At 31.8% G+C, this 18,717-nt stretch overlaps 1 protein-coding gene across 1 annotated transcript; it reads left to right on the top strand.

The window, feature by feature from the left end:
* Positions 1–130: 130 nt before the first annotated feature.
* mgarpb (mitochondria localized glutamic acid rich protein b) lies at positions 131–16,287 on the top strand. The gene is made up of 6 exons (XM_003197634.7): positions 131–276; positions 5,165–5,268; positions 5,351–5,423; positions 8,887–9,162; positions 14,334–14,975; positions 15,071–16,287. The coding sequence occupies exons 1-6, from the start codon at positions 198–200 to the stop codon at positions 15,112–15,114; spliced, it is 1,218 nt and encodes a 405-aa protein (XP_003197682.2). The 5' UTR covers positions 131–197; the 3' UTR covers positions 15,115–16,287.
* The last annotated feature ends 2,430 nt before the right edge of the window (positions 16,288–18,717 follow it).

Below are 18,717 nucleotides of genomic sequence, written 5' to 3'. Positions count from 1 at the left end.
AGTCAGGTATTTATAGCATGTAAATTAGGATTTTTAGACTATCCCTGAACCACGTGTACATGATGCATGACGTGACACAGAGGGAGGCGACAGTGTGAGTTTAAAAGGATCAGTCTGTGTGAGAAAAACTCTCGTGGCGAGGAAATCTATTAGAAGTTTTCAGGAGCTGTCATCTCAGATCCACAGCAGGAATAACAATGATGTTCTGCAGAGCGGCTTGGCGAAGACTTGCGCCTCTGGCACGCAAAACACTCACTCCTCCTTTGTCCAGCAATGGTAAGAAAACACTAATTGAAGATCAATGTTTCGATTCTGCAAATTAAATTTATCTAATTGAACGTCACAATTCAAAAGAGATAGTGATGTTAGCTGCACATGTAAAACGTGCATAAAATATGAAATATGATCAGTAAGATGAGTGTCAGTGGTTTATGAGTTTACCACAATGCAGAACATGGAGTTAAGATGTTTATGTAACAACTAATGTAGTTAAATACATCAATGATTTGCAGTATGTAAATTAAGTAGCCAATATATGAAGAGTTCGGATGCAAAAACCTCTAAATGCCGTCTGTAATGTTTCCTAAAATGAGTAGCCTATTTTTCTCAGCCTCCTATGTTTTTGTTCAGTTCGCTTGAAAGGCAATGAAAAGAACTTCTTCATCACTATAAAAGTAAAATTGCTGAGCCTACATACAGGAGTCTGAGGAAAATGCCAATTTTAGGAGAAAATATCAAATGGCTTTTAGAGGTTTTTGCATTTAATATGCAACTTTAGGTTTGTTAGTTTGTTTATGGAGAAAATTTAGACATTATATATTTTTTATTTCGTTTTAGTTAATATAACATTCATAGTGAATTAGGCAGAATCAGAAATCTGGAAAGTGATTTTTGTAGGCTATAGAAAATTAAAATGTTAAAATTAAAATGTGTTTTTACTTAGGTTGTATTTGTATTTGTATTAGTTTTCTTCTTTCATCATTTGTTTTACTTTATTATATGTTTATTATTTTATTATTCATTCATTTATTTAATTTCCTGAATAATTTATCATATTTTCTGCAAACTGTAAAAACATATTTATCTTTGCATTTGGAGGACATCCAGAAGTGTTTATGTAGGCGGACGAAATATAGCCTACTGAGATTCTGTCTGTTCAAGTGTTTTGATTTGTTTTATGAATTTATATATTTTATGGTATTTATGAGCCTCGGCTGTGTCAGTTGGCATTTCTGTGCGGAGTTTGCATGTTCTCCCCGTATTAGCGTGGGTTTTCTCCAGGTGCTCCGGTTTCCCCCCACAGTTCGAAGACATGCGGTACAGGTGAATTGGGAAGGTTAAATTGTCTGTATGTGTGTGAATGAATGTGTATGGACATTTCCTAGTGATGGGTTGCAGCTGGAAGGGCATCTGCTGCATAAAACATATGCTGGATTAGTTGGTGCTTTATTCTGACCCCTGATTAATAAAGGGACTAAGCTGAAAAGAAAATGAGTGAATGAATTAACTTATTACCTTTTTATTGAACGGTTGTAAGAAATTGTAATCATTTTCCAAATGTACCTATTGATATTAGGATATTTATATATTTGTTTATTTTTTACAGTGCGTGCATGACATTTTTATGGACATTTACGTTGAACTGTTTCATTTTGAAATGTATAATATATTAACAGTTATGTGGATGATTTTGAGTTTGTTTTTAATGCAGAGCTTTCCATAACAGACGGCTAAACATGTAAACCCTTCCCTGCTCCAGCGCATCTGCTGGAAATAGCTGGGTTTGATCTGTTTAAACTTAATTTCCTGTTAAAGGATTCACTCCGTTTGAACGGCATGCATTTTCTATTATTGTATTTATCCACATATAAATATATTTTTAGCCACATATGCCCCATTGTTTTAAAACCTGAAGATCTTCAGTCCTCTTTTAACTTTGAGTGCAAATCTTTTTTTTTTCTGCTGAGTCGACAATTTGTGCATGGTTGAACTGATGTATTCACAAAATCTGCTCTGGCATTTCTCAAATATTTCAGATGGGCCTTGTGCCAACATGAATTTTCCGCATTCTGCTGTCTCCCACACCCAAAATAAAATGAAAATAAGCTGAAACAAAACAATTCTGGAGATTTTTTTTGGGGGGTAACTTAAGAGTTTTATGTTCAATCAAATTAAATTAGTTGCGTTACCTTATTAAATTTGTGGTGGGACATTTTTGACAGTGCAATGCATGTTCGTCTCTCTTTTTTTTCCAGAGAGAATGACTTTGTGCATGTTGCCCTGAACACCTGCTGGTCAACCTTCACCTTAACAGTCCGTTGACACAGCCATAAATGAGATTAAAAGTACAAATGAGGCACAAGCCACCTTGCTGCAGACAGTCACCTTGTTATTGTGGTGAAACTCATCCTCAGTGGAAAAAACTATTTAAAGTCCAGATTTTGTGATGTGACGCTGTAGTTGTGTGTTTTTTAGTATTGTATGTCCCGTGCATGTGCTCCTGTGGGTTGAAATGTAGCTGTAGGGAGAAGGAGGGAGGGGCAGATGCACTGTTGGACATTGTGTTCCCTTCTGCTGCTTCATTGCAGCTACACAGAAGATGTGTGTTTGCCTAAATTCATGCACAGACACAAAAGCCTGAATCACATGCTTTCTGTATCAGGCCTGTCTGGTCTCCTGCAACTTTGCATTTTGTTTTCTTTTTCAGCTCATCAAACGCATCAACTGAAAAAAAACTTTATTAGTTCTACCATTGTTTGTGGTGGAAATAAGAGTTCAAAGCTAAGCCACATGAATAATGTTAGAAAATTATACATAACAGACAAACACAACTGTATTATAAAAAGACGATACATATTTGACAGCTATGGTTGGCAGAATATTTTAATTAAAGTATAGTGTTGTAACCAATACATTGTTTTTTTTCCATTTCTTTATTGTTACTTCTACAATAGTACCTTTAACAGGATAATATTGTACATTTTTGTACATTTAGTTTAGATTTGTTTTCCTTGCCTTTAACCCTTTTTATGGATTCTACTTTATTTTACTGTTACTGTTGACTATGTTTGACATCTTACACTGTTTTTATGGATAATATGGTAAAAAATATAAGTAATAGACAAATAACAGACTAACAAAATAAACTTATAATACAAAAACTGTATTTATGCTGTTATGAAAATGAGATGACTTATTTTTATATGTTGTTTTTTTTACTTTTGTAATAGTACCTTTAACAGGATAATATTCTGAAATTCCAAGGTGGAATTAATTTAGATTTCTTCCATGCATTTCACACTCTCAGAAATAAAGGTACGCGATCTGTCACTGGGGTGGTACTTTTTCAAAACGCACAGATTTTTACCTAAAAGGTCCATATTAATATCTCAAGGGTACATATTAGTATCTAGAAAGTACAAAAGTGTTCCTCTTAAATTGTTTAAGTACTAGTATATAATTTTAAGGTACCAATATGAACCATTTAACTACAAATGTGTACCTTTTGAAAAGGTACCACCCCAGTGACAGCTCGCATATACCTTTATTTCTAAAAGTGCATGCAAAATAACTTTTAACCCTTTTTGTAGGGATTTTACTTTGTTACTGTTAAGGTTTTTGTTATCTTGCATTGTTTTTATATACATTTACATATGCACTCTCAGAAAAAAAATGGGGCAGTACCTTTTTATGGGACAGAATTTAACTTTAAGACAAAAAACAAAAAACAAATTTGTACCATTGCATTTTGTACCTTTTAAAGACATGATTTGTATCATGGGACAACAAAATGTACCTTTTGTTTTTTTATTAAAAATTAAAAATGCCTTAAATGTTTAGTTTACAATACCTTTAGTTTTGTTTTACCAGTTGTTTTGCATTATAGAACTTAATAATTAATGTTCATGAGTTTCTTTAAACATTTGCTTTTAGATGAGGATTCATGTTTTAATATGGAAAATATTCATTAACTTATTTTGCCTTTACAGTAATATTTATTTTCATAGATACTGTAATAGAGAAGGAGTTGTCCTTTTTTGTACCTTTTTTATGGGAACAATTGTGTTGCTTCATTTCAGTTTTATCATAAAAGGTACAGAACAGTCATAAGACCTATATAAGGTACAGCTTTTACAAAGGTACAAAACTGCTCAGCATATATAAGTACACCCCTCACAAATCTTTTAAATTTATATTTTTGATAGGAAGCTATACAATATTATATTGTACAAATATTATACAACATTTGTACAATATTAGTCAGTTCTGAAGCCAAATCTGGAGCTTATCTAATAAAATAACTTATGATAAGCGTCGAAAAAGTAGTTCACCCAAATTTATATGTTATAAAAAAAAATGTTAAATACAAATTTTTAAAAAGAGGAAAAATCAAGAGAAGCAAAAATAAATGTAAAAATTTAGTTATGTTTTTTTTTTTAGATATTTTGCTTGATTTTAATTGTACAATATTATCTTTCAATTTTATAAATATGTTTGTTAAATATTATTTTATTAAATATATCTGTTTAATAAATATGTTTTGTTGAAATGCAAATACATTGCCTTTGTTCAATGAAAAATGGAAAAAAATATATTTATTTTTAAAATGGGGTGTACTCAATTATGCTGAGCACTGTATATATATAATTAACAGTTATGAAAATAATGAGGTGGCTTATTTCTATCTGTTGTTTTTTTACTTCTAAAATAATACTTTTAACTAAAAAAATTTTGTGTTAATTCAGAAATTTTACATTCTACTTTTAACACATTTTTTTTAATTTTTTTTTTAGGGATTCCACTTTATTTTACTGTTTATGGTCCTGTCATCATACACTGTTTTTACTGATAATTTGTGATAATATGGAGCTTATATTGAATATGTAACACACAGCTTTCCTTAAATTTCCTGGAAATAGTTCAATTAACATGTTTGCAATATTATTACCTGCTAATAAATATGTATTATCGATCAAAAGGAAGAAGGGTTGTAGTACATTGTAATAATTTTTTTTTTTTTTTAGCAAAGTTTTAATTTTAATAATTTAGAGGCTTTAGAACTTTTTATAATGATGCTTTAAAATGTTAAATTTAGATTAAAGGCAGTATGGCACCCAAGAATATTTTATAAAATAATGCAGGTCTCTTTTTCTCTTTTCAATAGCTGTAGTTCCCATACGACAGATGTCCTTTGGGCTGCCTGTGTCTGGCACAAATATGGCTTACGCGGTTCTTTGTGGAAGCTCGCTTACGGCTGCTATTGTTTACGTATGTATTTGTACAAGATTATTAATAATAATATTTCCATTTCCTTAACTAAAATCTGCTTTCTCATGATTTCTCCTAACAGGCTTATAAGACTATAAACTCTGACAGTGCAAGATATAATGAAAGAATCGCTCAAATCGAGGCCAGAACAAAAAGTAAGTTTATTTTATTTTTATTTATATTTAATAATTGTTTTATTGCATTTTTTATTGATTTTATTATTTTTTAAAATTATTTCTATTAAAAATTTTATTTGATTAAACATTTGTGGTATAGTTCTCTTTTTGTCTACGAATACCTGTTTTAAAAGTAAGTTTTGTTTTCATTTACATTATTTTTTTGTTTTATATTTATTTTATTAAATTAGTATTTTTTATTAACATTTTGTTTTGTGGTATAGTTATGTTTTTATCCACAAATACCTGTTTTAAAAGCAAGTTTACATTTACATTTTAGTTTTTTTATTAAAATTTTTTTTATTTAGTTTTTTTTTTAATTTAATTTGTTTAATCACATGTTTTTTTATTACGCATTTAACAAGTGTGGTATAGTTCTGTTTTTAAGCTATAAATACCTGTTTTTAAAAGTAAGTTTATTTTATTTTTTATAAAAAATTTTATTAATGTTTTTTTTAGTTTTTTGTTTTTATTAAATTTTTTTATGTTTTTTTTTTTTTTTTGTTATTGTATTTTATTAAGCATTTATTGCATTTGGGGTATAGTTCTGTTTTATCTACCAATACCTGTTCCAAAAGTAAGCTTTTTTTATTTTTTATCTATTTTTTAATAAAATCTTTGTTTTATTTAGTTTAAATTTTTGTTTAATTTGTTTAATAACATTTTTATTTCATTTTATTACCTATTTAACGCATTTGTGGTACAGTTCTGTTTTTGTCTACGAATACCTGTTTTCATTTTGGTCTTTAATGATTTCAGTCAATCATTGAAAATCAGTAAAGTGGAATAATTTACACTGACAGCTGGGATTAAATTGTCTTTCAGAGCTCTTTTATTCTTGCCTATATTGAACTGACAGGTTCTGCCGCTGTTGTTTTGGTATGCGTGTGTGTTACTGCAGTTCTTCAGGCCTGATCCTCTTTCTGCCGTTACTCAGCAGCAGACACTAAGCTACGGCCACATTTAGAGCAGCTTTCACTTGTTTACTTTTGTTGTTTGCGTGCTGTTAACCATCTTACTTTTTGTTCTCCCTTCAGGTGAGGAGGGTGAGTATAAATTTAGCCTCTGTCTTAGCAGCATGACTGGTTTTCTATGCTCTCAGTAGACATTAACCAAAACTTGTTCACATTTCAGTCTGCCTGTCATTACTTGGTTCGCCCGCAGCACTATATGTCACATAACTCAGAACAGAAGCTCCTTTTCTAAATTAGTTCCACAGCTTGGAAAGATTTAATGTTTGATAAATGCAATCAATCATCATCATATACAGTTGATGTCAGAATTATTAGCCCCCCTGAATTAGTAGCCACCCTGTTTATTTATTCCCCCAATTTCTGTTTAACGGAGAACAGATTTCTTCAACACATTTCTAATCATAATAGTTTTAATAACTCATTTCTAATAACTGATTTATTTTATCTTTACCATGATGACAGTACATAATATTTGACTAGATATTTTTCAAGACACTTCTATACAGCTTAAAGTGGCATTTAAAGGCTTAACTAGGTTCGGTTAACAAGGCAGGTTAGGGTAATTAGACAAGTTATTTTATAAAGATGGTTTGTTTTGTAGACTATCGAATAAAAGTTTGCTTAAAAGGGCTAATAATTTTATCTTTAAAATAGTGTTCTAGCCAATATAAAACAAATAAGACTTTCTCCAGAAGAAAAAATATTATCAGACATACTGTGAAAATTTCCTTGCCCTGTTTAACATAATTTAGGAAATATTTTAAAAATTAAAAAAACTAATTTAAAGGGGGGCTAATAATTCTGACATCAACTTTAATCAAAGTTTGAACTTGGTAAAAGTCCTTTTGTATTGCTGTATACAAATTATTAGCCCACTGAATTATTACCCCCCTGTATATTTGTCCCCCCAATTTGTGTTTAATGGAAAGAATTTTTCAACACATTTCTAAACATAATAGTTTTAATAACTATTTTCTAATAACTGATTTATTTTATCTTTGCCATGATGACAGTACATAATATTTGACAAGATATTTTTCAAGACACTTCTATACAGCTTAAAGTGAAACTTAAAGGCCTAAATAAGTTAATTAGGTAAGTTAGGGTAATTAGACAAATCATTGTAATGATGGTTTGTTTGGTAGACAGTCGAAAAACAATATTTCTTAAGGTCATGGGCGTTGCTAGGCCCATTTTTTTTCCAGCGAAAAATGTAACTCTTAAACATTTCGCTATTTTATTTTAAAATGAACTACCAATATTAAACACTTTACAGTTCGTGTGGCATTTACTATACCATACAGTCTTGCACAGAAAGGATTAGACACAGTGACAGAAGCACTTAGAGACTTTAACTGTCACTGAGTCACTGAAAGAGATAGAAACATCAAGTGTTGTCTAGTATTAAAAAATACCACTTATTTATTATTATCATTCAGATCGTGAAATATGTGAATTAGCTTGTAAGTTTATAAATATATATTTACATGTGCCATTTAATTAGAAAAGTGGCATTTTATATATTTAATACATGGAAACAAAATTGCCCTTGAATATAAAAAGTGGTTTTTACTACAGTTTACTACAGTGTGGGTTGAGCTTATTTGGCTTACTCAGAACTCAAATGGCTATGCCTGCCTATGTAATGCAGTGGAATACTAGTATACAACCCATACATACATACATATATATACATAAATATATATATAGGTGAGGCAGTGGCGCAGTAGGTAGTGCTGTTTCACAGCAAGAAGGTCGCTGGGTCGCTGGTTCGAACCTCGGCTCAGTTGGCATTTCTGTGTGGAGTTTGCATGTTCTCCCTGCCTTCATGGGTATTCTCCGGGTGCTCAAGTTTCCTCCACAGTCCAAAGACATGCGGTACAGGTGAATTGGGTAGGCTAAATTGTGCGTAGTGTATGAGTGTGTGTGTAAATGTGTAAGTGGATGTTTCCCAGAGATGGGTTGCGGCTGGAAGGGCTTCTGCTGCGTAAAAAACTCGCTGAATAAGTTGCCGGTTCATTCCGCTGTGGCAACCCCAGATTAATAAAGAGACTAAGCCGACAAGAAAATGAATGAATGAACATATATATATATATATATATATAATTTTACCTTACAAGGAACTGAGCGCCCCTAAAATAAAAATCCTAAAATGGCCCTTGGGGGGCTTAAAACCTTAAAATTGTTTTTAAAAAATTCGAAACTGAAGGAGAAATATTATAGGAAGTACTTTGGAAAATTCCTTGCTGCAAACATAATTTGGGAAATATTTGAGAAATAATAAAACACTTTTAATAGTAATAATTTTTTCTTCAACTGTATTATCACAGTAGCCTTTACTATTGTCATTAACACACTGTTTTGGTCTCTGTCTTGACGCTAACCTTCTTCATTTCCAATAACATCATCAATTTATATTCATATCTTGGATTTGATCGTTTTCTTGAAGTCTTGCTTGCTGTATGCAGGAGCAGTGGCCGAGGTGTCTGTTGCAGCAGAAGCAGCTGCAGTTGTTGAATCCACAGCATCCGAACACGTCGCTATTGCTGAAACCACAGCAGTAGAAACTGTCGTAGAGGTGCTGGAAGCAGAGGCTGAAGAGTCTCCAGCTGAATCTCTGGAAGCAGCAGTCGAGCTTGAAGCAGGATCTGCTATTGTACAGGCAGTAGTGGCTGAAGCTGAGGAACCGGCTGCTCCTGTGGTTGAGGATGTTGCTGCTGAAGCTGCCGTCGCAGAGACGACCGGTGAGGAATCTCCTGTAGAGGAAGCAGCAGTCTAGATGTAAACCCTTTTGTGAATCTTCCCAGCCCACCTTGGAATATCCATTAAGCTGTAGAGACTCCCATTGTTGTGCTCGTGATTGACTTTCCTAATTGTCCTCTGAGGGAAAAAGTGCCTTTTTTCAAGTTGTGAAGTAATCCTACAGATGTGAAGGACAGGTTGAGATTTATATGCCCATGAATAGGAAAATAAAACATGCCAATGCTCTTACTATAAATTTCAAGTGGCCTTCTTTTAGACTGCTTGTTTTATAGGCCTATACAGAGAAACAGAAATATAGTCAAACAGAAATTCTATTGGAAATGTGTAAATCTGTGAACTTATTTCTTCTTTTTTAACACCAAACACAAGTTATTTCTTGTGATTGGGCAAGACTTAAACACACTCACTGTTTTTAGTTGCTAACTTTCTTAATTTACTAAAAATTGATGGAAAATGGAGCATCACCACTTTTTATTCATTTTATTTGGGTCCTGTTATTGTTCCTATGATGTGGGGGAAATGCAGACTTTGGTAAAAATAAAAAAAGAATTAGCTGTATAATAAAGACCATAATAAAAAATTGCCAACTTTTGTATATATAACGTCTGTTTTCAGCATGTGACGTATCACTACATGAGTACTTGCTGCAACTTAATTTCTGAAGCTGCTTAGAAAGTTCCTTCAACAGCATTTTATTGTTTTATGTGAGGAAAATAATCGTAAGCAGACGATACCTTAGTATTGCACATTCCAGCCTGGTCTTATTGTTTATACACTGGTATTATTATGGAATCACATACAGCTATAAAAACCATACATTTTGATTTGTTTTGATTGATGCTGAAATGTACAATTTGTATGTATACTATAAATATTTAAAAGGTGATCCTTTTAAAAAATTATTTGCAAATCTCATATCATGAAAATACTTGAATTTTATGAGTTTATGGGTATGATTTAGATCAGGGGTGTCAAACTCAGTTCCAAAAGGGCCGAAGCCCTGCACAGTTTAGTTCCAACCCTGCTCCAACACACTTGCCTGTATTTTTCAAACAAGCCTGAAGGACTCAATTAGTTTGATCAGGTGTGTTTAATTAGGGTTGGAACTAAACTGTGCAGAGCTGTGGCCCTTTTGGAACTGAGTTTAAAGCAGTTGTTTTGAGTTAGAATGCCAAATGTTCTCCTCCTTTTCAGAAGAAGGGTTCTTGCAACATATTTGCCCATCGGCAACGAGTTGCTACATATTCAAATACAATTTTCTTGGAAAAAATTAAAAAACCTGAAGAAAATAAATGCAAAACATGTTCATATTTTGACACTATTAAAAACGAGAACATGCAAGCAACCATTTTTTTTTTGAATTTGGGCACAAATGGGTTAACATTTGAAAAATGTTAAAATGTGAAAAAATAAGGGAACATAAAAATATATGTGACACTGGGGCATTTGCTTTTAACCTCAGTGCTGTTTGAATTCAAGTTTGATCAGATTGTATGCTGATTCCAACTTTTAAAACAATATTTGTGTTCATTAAAAATGTTTTTTTATCAAGATTAAACTTTAGTGCGATTTTAATTGTAGTCTTTGACCCATTTATGTCATTAACTTTGTTTTTGATTCTTTTTCCAAGGCTTTCTATGTCTTTTTGTATTATATTTCATATTTTTAATACATTTTTTTATTGACTTAAACTTTTTTGTGTTTTTTATAAACATGGTAATCAACAACGGTAATAGACAGAATTTCTCAACATTTACTTGGTTCAATGTGTATAGCATGGTTGATAACGATATGAAACAAAAAAAAATTACAAATTATATATGTACTCAAACAAACACACATATATGAATCCATATATATGCATACAGAAACCTGTAAATAAGTGTGATATACATAATGTCATATACATAATGTAACATATATACATAATGTCAGAGAAGTACATAAACGAAAAATAGTGTCTACTAAAATTATTGTAAAACATCAAACTGAAAGAAAAAGATAGTTTGTTGTCACCTATATCCTGAGACATCTTAATTGTTTCTCCTATGTTGTTAAATTAAATCACTTAAGTTTTAATAATGGAAATCAAATTGTCATGTTTTTGGATCCAATAAAGGATTGTTGAAATCTTTGCTCTGTTAATTAAGGCATAGGACTGTTCTAGTCGAACAATGTCTATAAAATAGTTTAACCATTGCTGAACTGACAGGAGATTAGGAGGAAACCAGGAACTGATGATTGTTTTCTTTGCAGCTGTTAATCTTGAGAAAAAAAGTTTGTTTTTGATTCAAAGTCAGGGATACTGAAGAATCATAAATCAATAGAAAAAGGCATGGTTCAGGAGGATTAATGATTATTTCCAGAATTTGCGACAAGATGGTGGAAACGTTAACCCAAAAATTGTAGATTGGGAGACAATCCTAGAAACCATGAAAAAAACTACCCATGGCATATTTTTAATACTGTTTATAATTGTGGATTTGCTCCATTCTGCGTTGTTTTCAATCAGTTTGCTTTGTTTATAGGTGAATTGAATACACTAAAACAGCCATAGTGTTTCTCTGTGAATGAGAGTGTATGGATGTTTTCCAGTACTGGATTGCAGCTGGAAGGGCATCCACTGTGTAAAACATGTTAAGTTCGCGGTTCATTCCGTTGTGGCGACCTCTGATGAATAAAGGGACTAAGCCGAAGGAAAATTAATGAATGAATGTTTAATTTAGATCATCTGCTTTAAATGTTTTCATGATCCTGCATTAAACCCTGTTTCTTCATTTTGGCAAAAGCTTCCCAAATGTCAATTTGCATACTTGACACAAATGTTTTCAGACTGACTTGATAATAATGCCTTATTTTCAAAGATGCTTTAGTCATCTTGTACAGTTAATCTGGGTAAATCTCTCTTGAGTGCGTTGTTTAATTCCTCGCTAATCTTGGAGATGTATGTCACTTAGTGTGTCTTAAGGAGATTTCCTAATGGTGCCACCACCTTCATATCCATCTTTAAAGATGCCAGGATATTTTTGCCTATGCTATTAGCTAATGGCATTTAGCTGCCTCCTACTGCCCGTGCCAAATTAAATATATACAGATAAACTGTACACACTACACACAATTCTGCAGTGCAACAAAAGTCCATTGGCGAACCTAAAATGCATAAGAAATGTTCGCAACTTTATTAATTTAATTAATGTTGTTAACACATTAACAGTATGGCTCAGTGGTTAGCACTGTCACCTCACAGCAAGAAGGTTTGAGTCCCGACTGGGTCAGTTGGCATTTCTGTGTGGAGTTTGCATGTTCTCTCTGTGTCCGCCTGGGTTTCCTCCAGGTGCTCCGGTTTTCCCCACTGTCTAAAGACATGCACTACAAGTAAATTGACTAAACTAAATTGGATGTAGTGTATGAGTGTGCATGTGAGAGTGTATTGGTGTTTCCCAGTACTAGGTGCAGTTGAAAGGGCATTCGCTGTGTAAAACATTAAAACATGTGCTGGATAAGTTGGTGGTTCATTCCACTGTGGCGACCCCTGATGAATAAAGGGACTAAACTGAAGGAAAATTAATGAATGTATACCATAACCTTCCTTCCCATCTCAAAAAGACTTTTCTTCACTTCTGGTCACATGGAATCCCTTTAGGGCGGGGCTACCAGGGTGTGTCCCATTTCTTTCTTCCTTTTATCCGTTGGTCAATCTTCCTTAATTTTGTTAGCAACTCCCATCGTCCAATGAACCAATTGCTTACCCTAGAACTAAATCATGCACCGCCCAATTTCTTTTTTTTAACCCTTTAACTGCCCCACAAAGAAAAAATCATTAAAAAAGATATTTTTTGGATTGCATTCCTTAACTCCTATTCCTAATGTCACTAGTTAACACAATCAATGCTTTTTTTCCAACACATCCCATAATTTATCAAATGTCAACCTCTACCAAATATTTGATATGTCGGTTTATGGTAAAGTACAGGAATTACATACATTTTGAAAATCAGAAAATATGAAGTGTAAGACCAATTTATTCAAAAACATCAAAATATTCTATGATATATATAATAATAATATATAATATTATATATATTATATATCAAACAGTCCAATCTGATCATGATGACAGAAATGCACGATATGAAAACTTTAGATTTGTTTTTGACTTCAATGGTAGAAGCAATATTGTGACAAGTGCTGTTAGTGACAACTAGTGGATTTTTGGCATAGCATGCTTCGACCAGACGGTAGAGATGGCTCAATCAGGTTTAGATAAGTCAGGTACTCCTCTCAATAAAATATAGTCCGTCAAAATACTGTCAACCATTTGGTCAAGCAGGCAGGTAAAGGGTTTATTCCAGGACCATTTCAGTTGAAAATGGGAAACAAGAACAATCTTAACTTCCATTTTAAGCTGACCTTAGGAATAAACTCCTAGCTTACAGAACATTTTATAAAATAAAAGCTAATTTTCAAGACAATAAGTTTAGACCAACAGGATTTTACAATATATATATATATACATTAATGAAAACTAAGGTGAAACCCACTGATTCCGCCTGGTCCTATACATCATGTTGTCCTTTATACAGTTGAAGTCAGAATTATTAGCCCTCCTTTGAATTTTTCTTCTTTTTTAAATATTTCCCAAACTATGTTTAACACAGCAAGGAAATTTTTACAGTATGTCTGACAATATTTTTCCTCTGGAGAAAGACTTATTTGTTTCATTTCGGCTAGAAATACTAGACAGTTTTTAATAAAATAAATAAATAAATAAATAAAAAATAATAAAAATTTTAAGTCAAAATTAATAGCCCCTTAAAGCTATATTTTTTTGTTGGTCTACAGAACAAACCATCTTTATTCAATAACTTGCCTAAATTACCCTATCCTGCGTAGTTAAGCCTTTAAACTTAAGTCTTGAAAAATATCTAGTCAAATATTATTTGCTGTCATCATGGCAAAGATAAAATAAATCAGTTATTAGAAATGAGTTATTAAATATATTAAGTTTAGAAATGTGTTGAAAAAACCTTTTCTCCATTAAACATAAATTGGGGAAAAATAAACTTAGGGGCTAATAACTCAGGAGGGCTAATAATTCTGACTTCAACTGTATCTATATCCGTAATACCAAATATTACTAATTTTGTTGCAGTTACTGCAATGTCTGACCTAATGAGTGCTGTGAAAATCCTGGCTGGATCTACAGTGGAGATTGCAGCTGCTTCAGTTGGTGATCAGCACTTGGTGACCGCAGTGAGGTTGTCTGAAGATCACAATACAGCAGAGATCCTCAACGGGCTGGACACTGTTGATGTTAAAGCAGAAGACCCAGAACCTGTAGGAGAGGCTGCGATAGATCCAGCTGATCTAAACACAGCAGAACAGGATCAACTGTCTTCAGCACTTCACCCGGTAGACAAAACAACTGTAGAGGTGGCAGATGATAACAATGTCGACTCTGAAGCAAATGACTCTCATGTTGCTGAAACTGATGTTGAAAGCCTTTCTTTATCAGAGGGTATAGAGATGGAGAACACTGTAGAATTACTAGAGTCAACAAACCCTGTGGAAGTGATGACGGCAGAAGATGATACAATCTCTGGAGCTGCAGAGTCCATGACTGAAACTGTTGAGGTGGTGCATCAGATAATGGAGGAATATAAAGCATTATATGATGATCTAGCTGGCACAGAAACAGAACATACAGATCTCACAGAACCACCAGACATGGAGATGTCAGAGACAGTGTTGGATGAAGTGGAAGAAACTAAACCAGCTGAAGCGTCGGAAGAAGGTAACTAAATGATGCCACGCAAAAAATAATGAAGAAATCCAGATTGCACATGCATTTGAGGTAGTTCTGGAAATTTGTTTATTTTTTTTCCACAGATGATGAAAGTGGAAATGTTACGATGACCATGCCACAAGCCTAAAGTAAATGTACAACAGAACTTGGGAACCTGACTCTGGAAACTGAGAATTTATGTGAAGCCCAAAGAATCCGCAAAAAAATACATTGAAACTAACATTTACTGGTGTTTTATAGCCATGCAATGATGGAAATTTAAAGGTGGAAGTTAACATCAGTCAAAATGTGTCTGCACATTTAGTCAATGGTTTAAGTTATGATACTTTCCATATTTATGAAATGATTTAAAACAGGATTTGGGGTTAACTGTTATTGTAGTCTCTTAAAAATAATGTGCGGTGACATTGTACTATGCTGAACATGTGCAGATTTGTGGACACGTTCATGTTTTAGAGTTGCAGAGTACAAAAAAGGTTTTTATTTTAAAGCAAAATGGGACACACTGACATAATTAAATGATTAGCTTATTTTTAAACCGGGGTTTAAGAGGAGGTTAGGAGGTTGTTCCTTCATGCTTTTATAACTTAAAAAAGTTATTTATTTAAAAATTAACCTAACGTTGTTAATAATTTATTTATTTTATTAAATGTAATTGTTAATAATTAATTAATTACATTCACTTATGATAAACATAAAAACAACCGTTGACTTATTGACCATTTAATTTTTACAGTGTATGCTCCTGCCCTACAAGTGGCATGTTTATTTATTTATTTATTTATTTATTTATTTATTTATTTATTTACTGACTAACTTATTTAATATGGTATTGGAATTCATAAGTTTGTTGGTCAGTATTCAATTAAGTAGTTTCTGTTCTTCTCTGTTCATTAAAACTTGTATAATTTATTAGGATGCAGTTTGAAATCAAAATGTTATTATTATTATATGTCTTCAGATTCATGTAAAAAACTGATAGAATACCTTTTAGATTATTGTGCATTCCGCAATTTTGCTTAAGTCATTTCAAAGTCATTTCAAATATGCACAGCGTTTATTCCACCATTCTTCACCAAATTAAATTGTTAAAATATATTTTAAAATCTTTGTATTCTTGTATTAAATGCAATTTGTTTTGTGAATTCACAATGAAAATAAAATGAAATAGCCTGCCCACACTACATCCATGTTGCTGATGAACAGACTACTTTATGGGTATTAGTGACATAACAATCATGATGAGTCACATTCTGTAACATCATTTTAACTGCCGAATAAAAATTAACTTTAAAAACTGTTTTCCAGTTCTCATTTAACTTTTTTTCTGGTACAATCAGAATTTATTTGTTTTTGAAAAACGTGTTTGTTCATAAGTTTCTTAATAAAATACATTTCCAGTAAAATAATTTTAAAACTACTCGTATCATAGCAAGCGAAGTTATGTCTGAGTTCAAACAGCAGATGGTGCCACATACTGCTATTTTATGACCCTACCTTTCGTACCAAAAGTATAACCCTTTTCTACAACACAGGTCAGGCCCGTAGCCAGGGGGAATTCGAGGGTTCGAAAGACCTACACCCACTGAAAAAGGTCCAGATTTTGCCATTGGTGCAGCATTTTGTCCCTATTTTCTCATTTATCTTATTTTGACTGCCATGCCATCATAAATTGTGTAAATAACCAATCGAAGGCAGAGTATGACGGTAAGTGGGACACGTGTCATGTTTTAATTTTTTTAATTAAAAAAATGGCCAAATTCTGATTAAGGAAAGTTGAATGTGCTGTCCAGCTTGTTATTTGTCTGATTCAATGATAACAGCCTACATTTTAATGATATTTGTGTAACAATTTTGTGTTTTAAAATTATTAGTTGAAGTCAGAATTATTAGCCCCCCTTTGATTTTTTTCTTTTTTAATTATTTCCCAAATTATGTTTAACAGAACAAGGACATTTCCACAGTATGTCTGATAAAAAAAAATTCTTCTGGGAAAAGTCTTATTTGTTTTATTTTTATTTTTAAACACCATTCTAAGGTCAATATTACTAGCCACTTTAAGCTTTATTTTTTTCGATAGTCTACAGAACAAACCATCATTATACAATAACTTGCCTATAATTACCCTAACCTGCCCAGTTAACCTAACCTGCTTAAGCCTTTAAATGTCACTTTAATCTGTATAGAAGTGTCTTGAAAAATATTTAGTAAAATATAATTTGCTGTCATCATGACAAAGATAAAATAATCAGTCATTAGAAATGAGTTGTTAAAACTATTATGTTTAGAAAGGTGTTACAAAAACTTCTCTCCGTTAAACAGAAATTGGGGAAAAAATAAACAGGGAGGCTAATAATTCAGGGAGGCTAATAATTCTGACTTCAACTGTTTTTAACATTTTCTTTATTATAAAACTTATTTTAAAACTTTAGGAAATATATTCTTACATCAAAAATTGTGACTATGATGACCATCCGTCAAACTAATCCAGCTAAAAATAGTGCTTAAAATATCTTTAAATAGAGTACTTTAGCCACAGTTAAATAGAAATGAGGCGAATAACTGCAAAAAAAAAAAAGTCCACTTTTGAAGAAAAAAAGAACCACCCCTTTCACCAAGTCTTTACCAGATCTGTAGCTACGACATATTTGCTGGAAATCTGTACTTTTCCAAATATTCTGAAAACTATTGATGCAAACTAAACTGCAGACAAATTTCAATAAAAGTCCGGTTTTAAGGTAATCTATAAATTGTGTGTATTCTATTATAAATTGATATACATATGTTTGGGGGCAGGGTTTTTATATTCAACTATTCTAATTTAAACATAGTTATGTCCCTCACATAAGATTCATTTTTATTTATTTTTTTATTTTCTGGCACAAACCACATTTTATAAAATGTAAAAACTGAAAAAAATATCTTGAACAATTTATTAGTAATTGTACAAATTTTAATAATAATAAAAAATAATATAATAATAATAATAATAATAATAATAATAATAATAAAATGAATAATAATAACAAAATGAATAATAATAAAATGAATAATATTAATTATAATAATTATAATAATAATAATTATTATAATAAAATGAATAATAATAACAAAATGAATAATAATAAAATGAATAATAATAATAATAATAATAATAATAATAATAATGATAGTAAAAATTATAATGATAAAAAATTATAATGCTAGTCATGTCATGTTAAATTTCACAGCTTCCGGCAGGGGATGCTGAAGCACCCTCAGCACACAATTACAAATATGTATTTGAATAAAGAAACTGATGTGTAGCCTATATGGCTAATATTTATGCTGTAAGTTTAAACAAATGTACACATCTACATATTTATATGTTTTAATTAATCACTCATAGTATAGTACATCCATGAGCTCAACATATTACATTATTGTATAAATGTTACTGTTAGTATTTTCTGCTAAAACATTTTATATGTTTCTGACGAAAAATGAAGAATGGTTATAAATATTGAAATTTGTTTCAGTTGTGTGATTTATAACAGCACGTGCCTTGCCACACACTTGCTTTCATTATTCCAGTGGTAAACATATAAAATTAATATTAGCTATCATTAGAGGCTTTTGTTTTTGTATTTTGTTTTGTTAAGGACCTAAAAACTTGCGGGTTTAAGTGTAAAACTTTTTATGACATGACTGTGCTTACAACACTACATATACTGCAATATTTTGAGAACAA

The sequence above is a fragment of the Danio rerio genome, chromosome 1, assembly GCF_049306965.1.
Source record: "Danio rerio strain Tuebingen ecotype United States chromosome 1, GRCz12tu, whole genome shotgun sequence".
Classification (NCBI taxonomy): Eukaryota; Metazoa; Chordata; class Actinopteri; order Cypriniformes; family Danionidae; genus Danio; species Danio rerio.
This window is presented reverse-complemented; position numbering and strand designations above follow the sequence as displayed.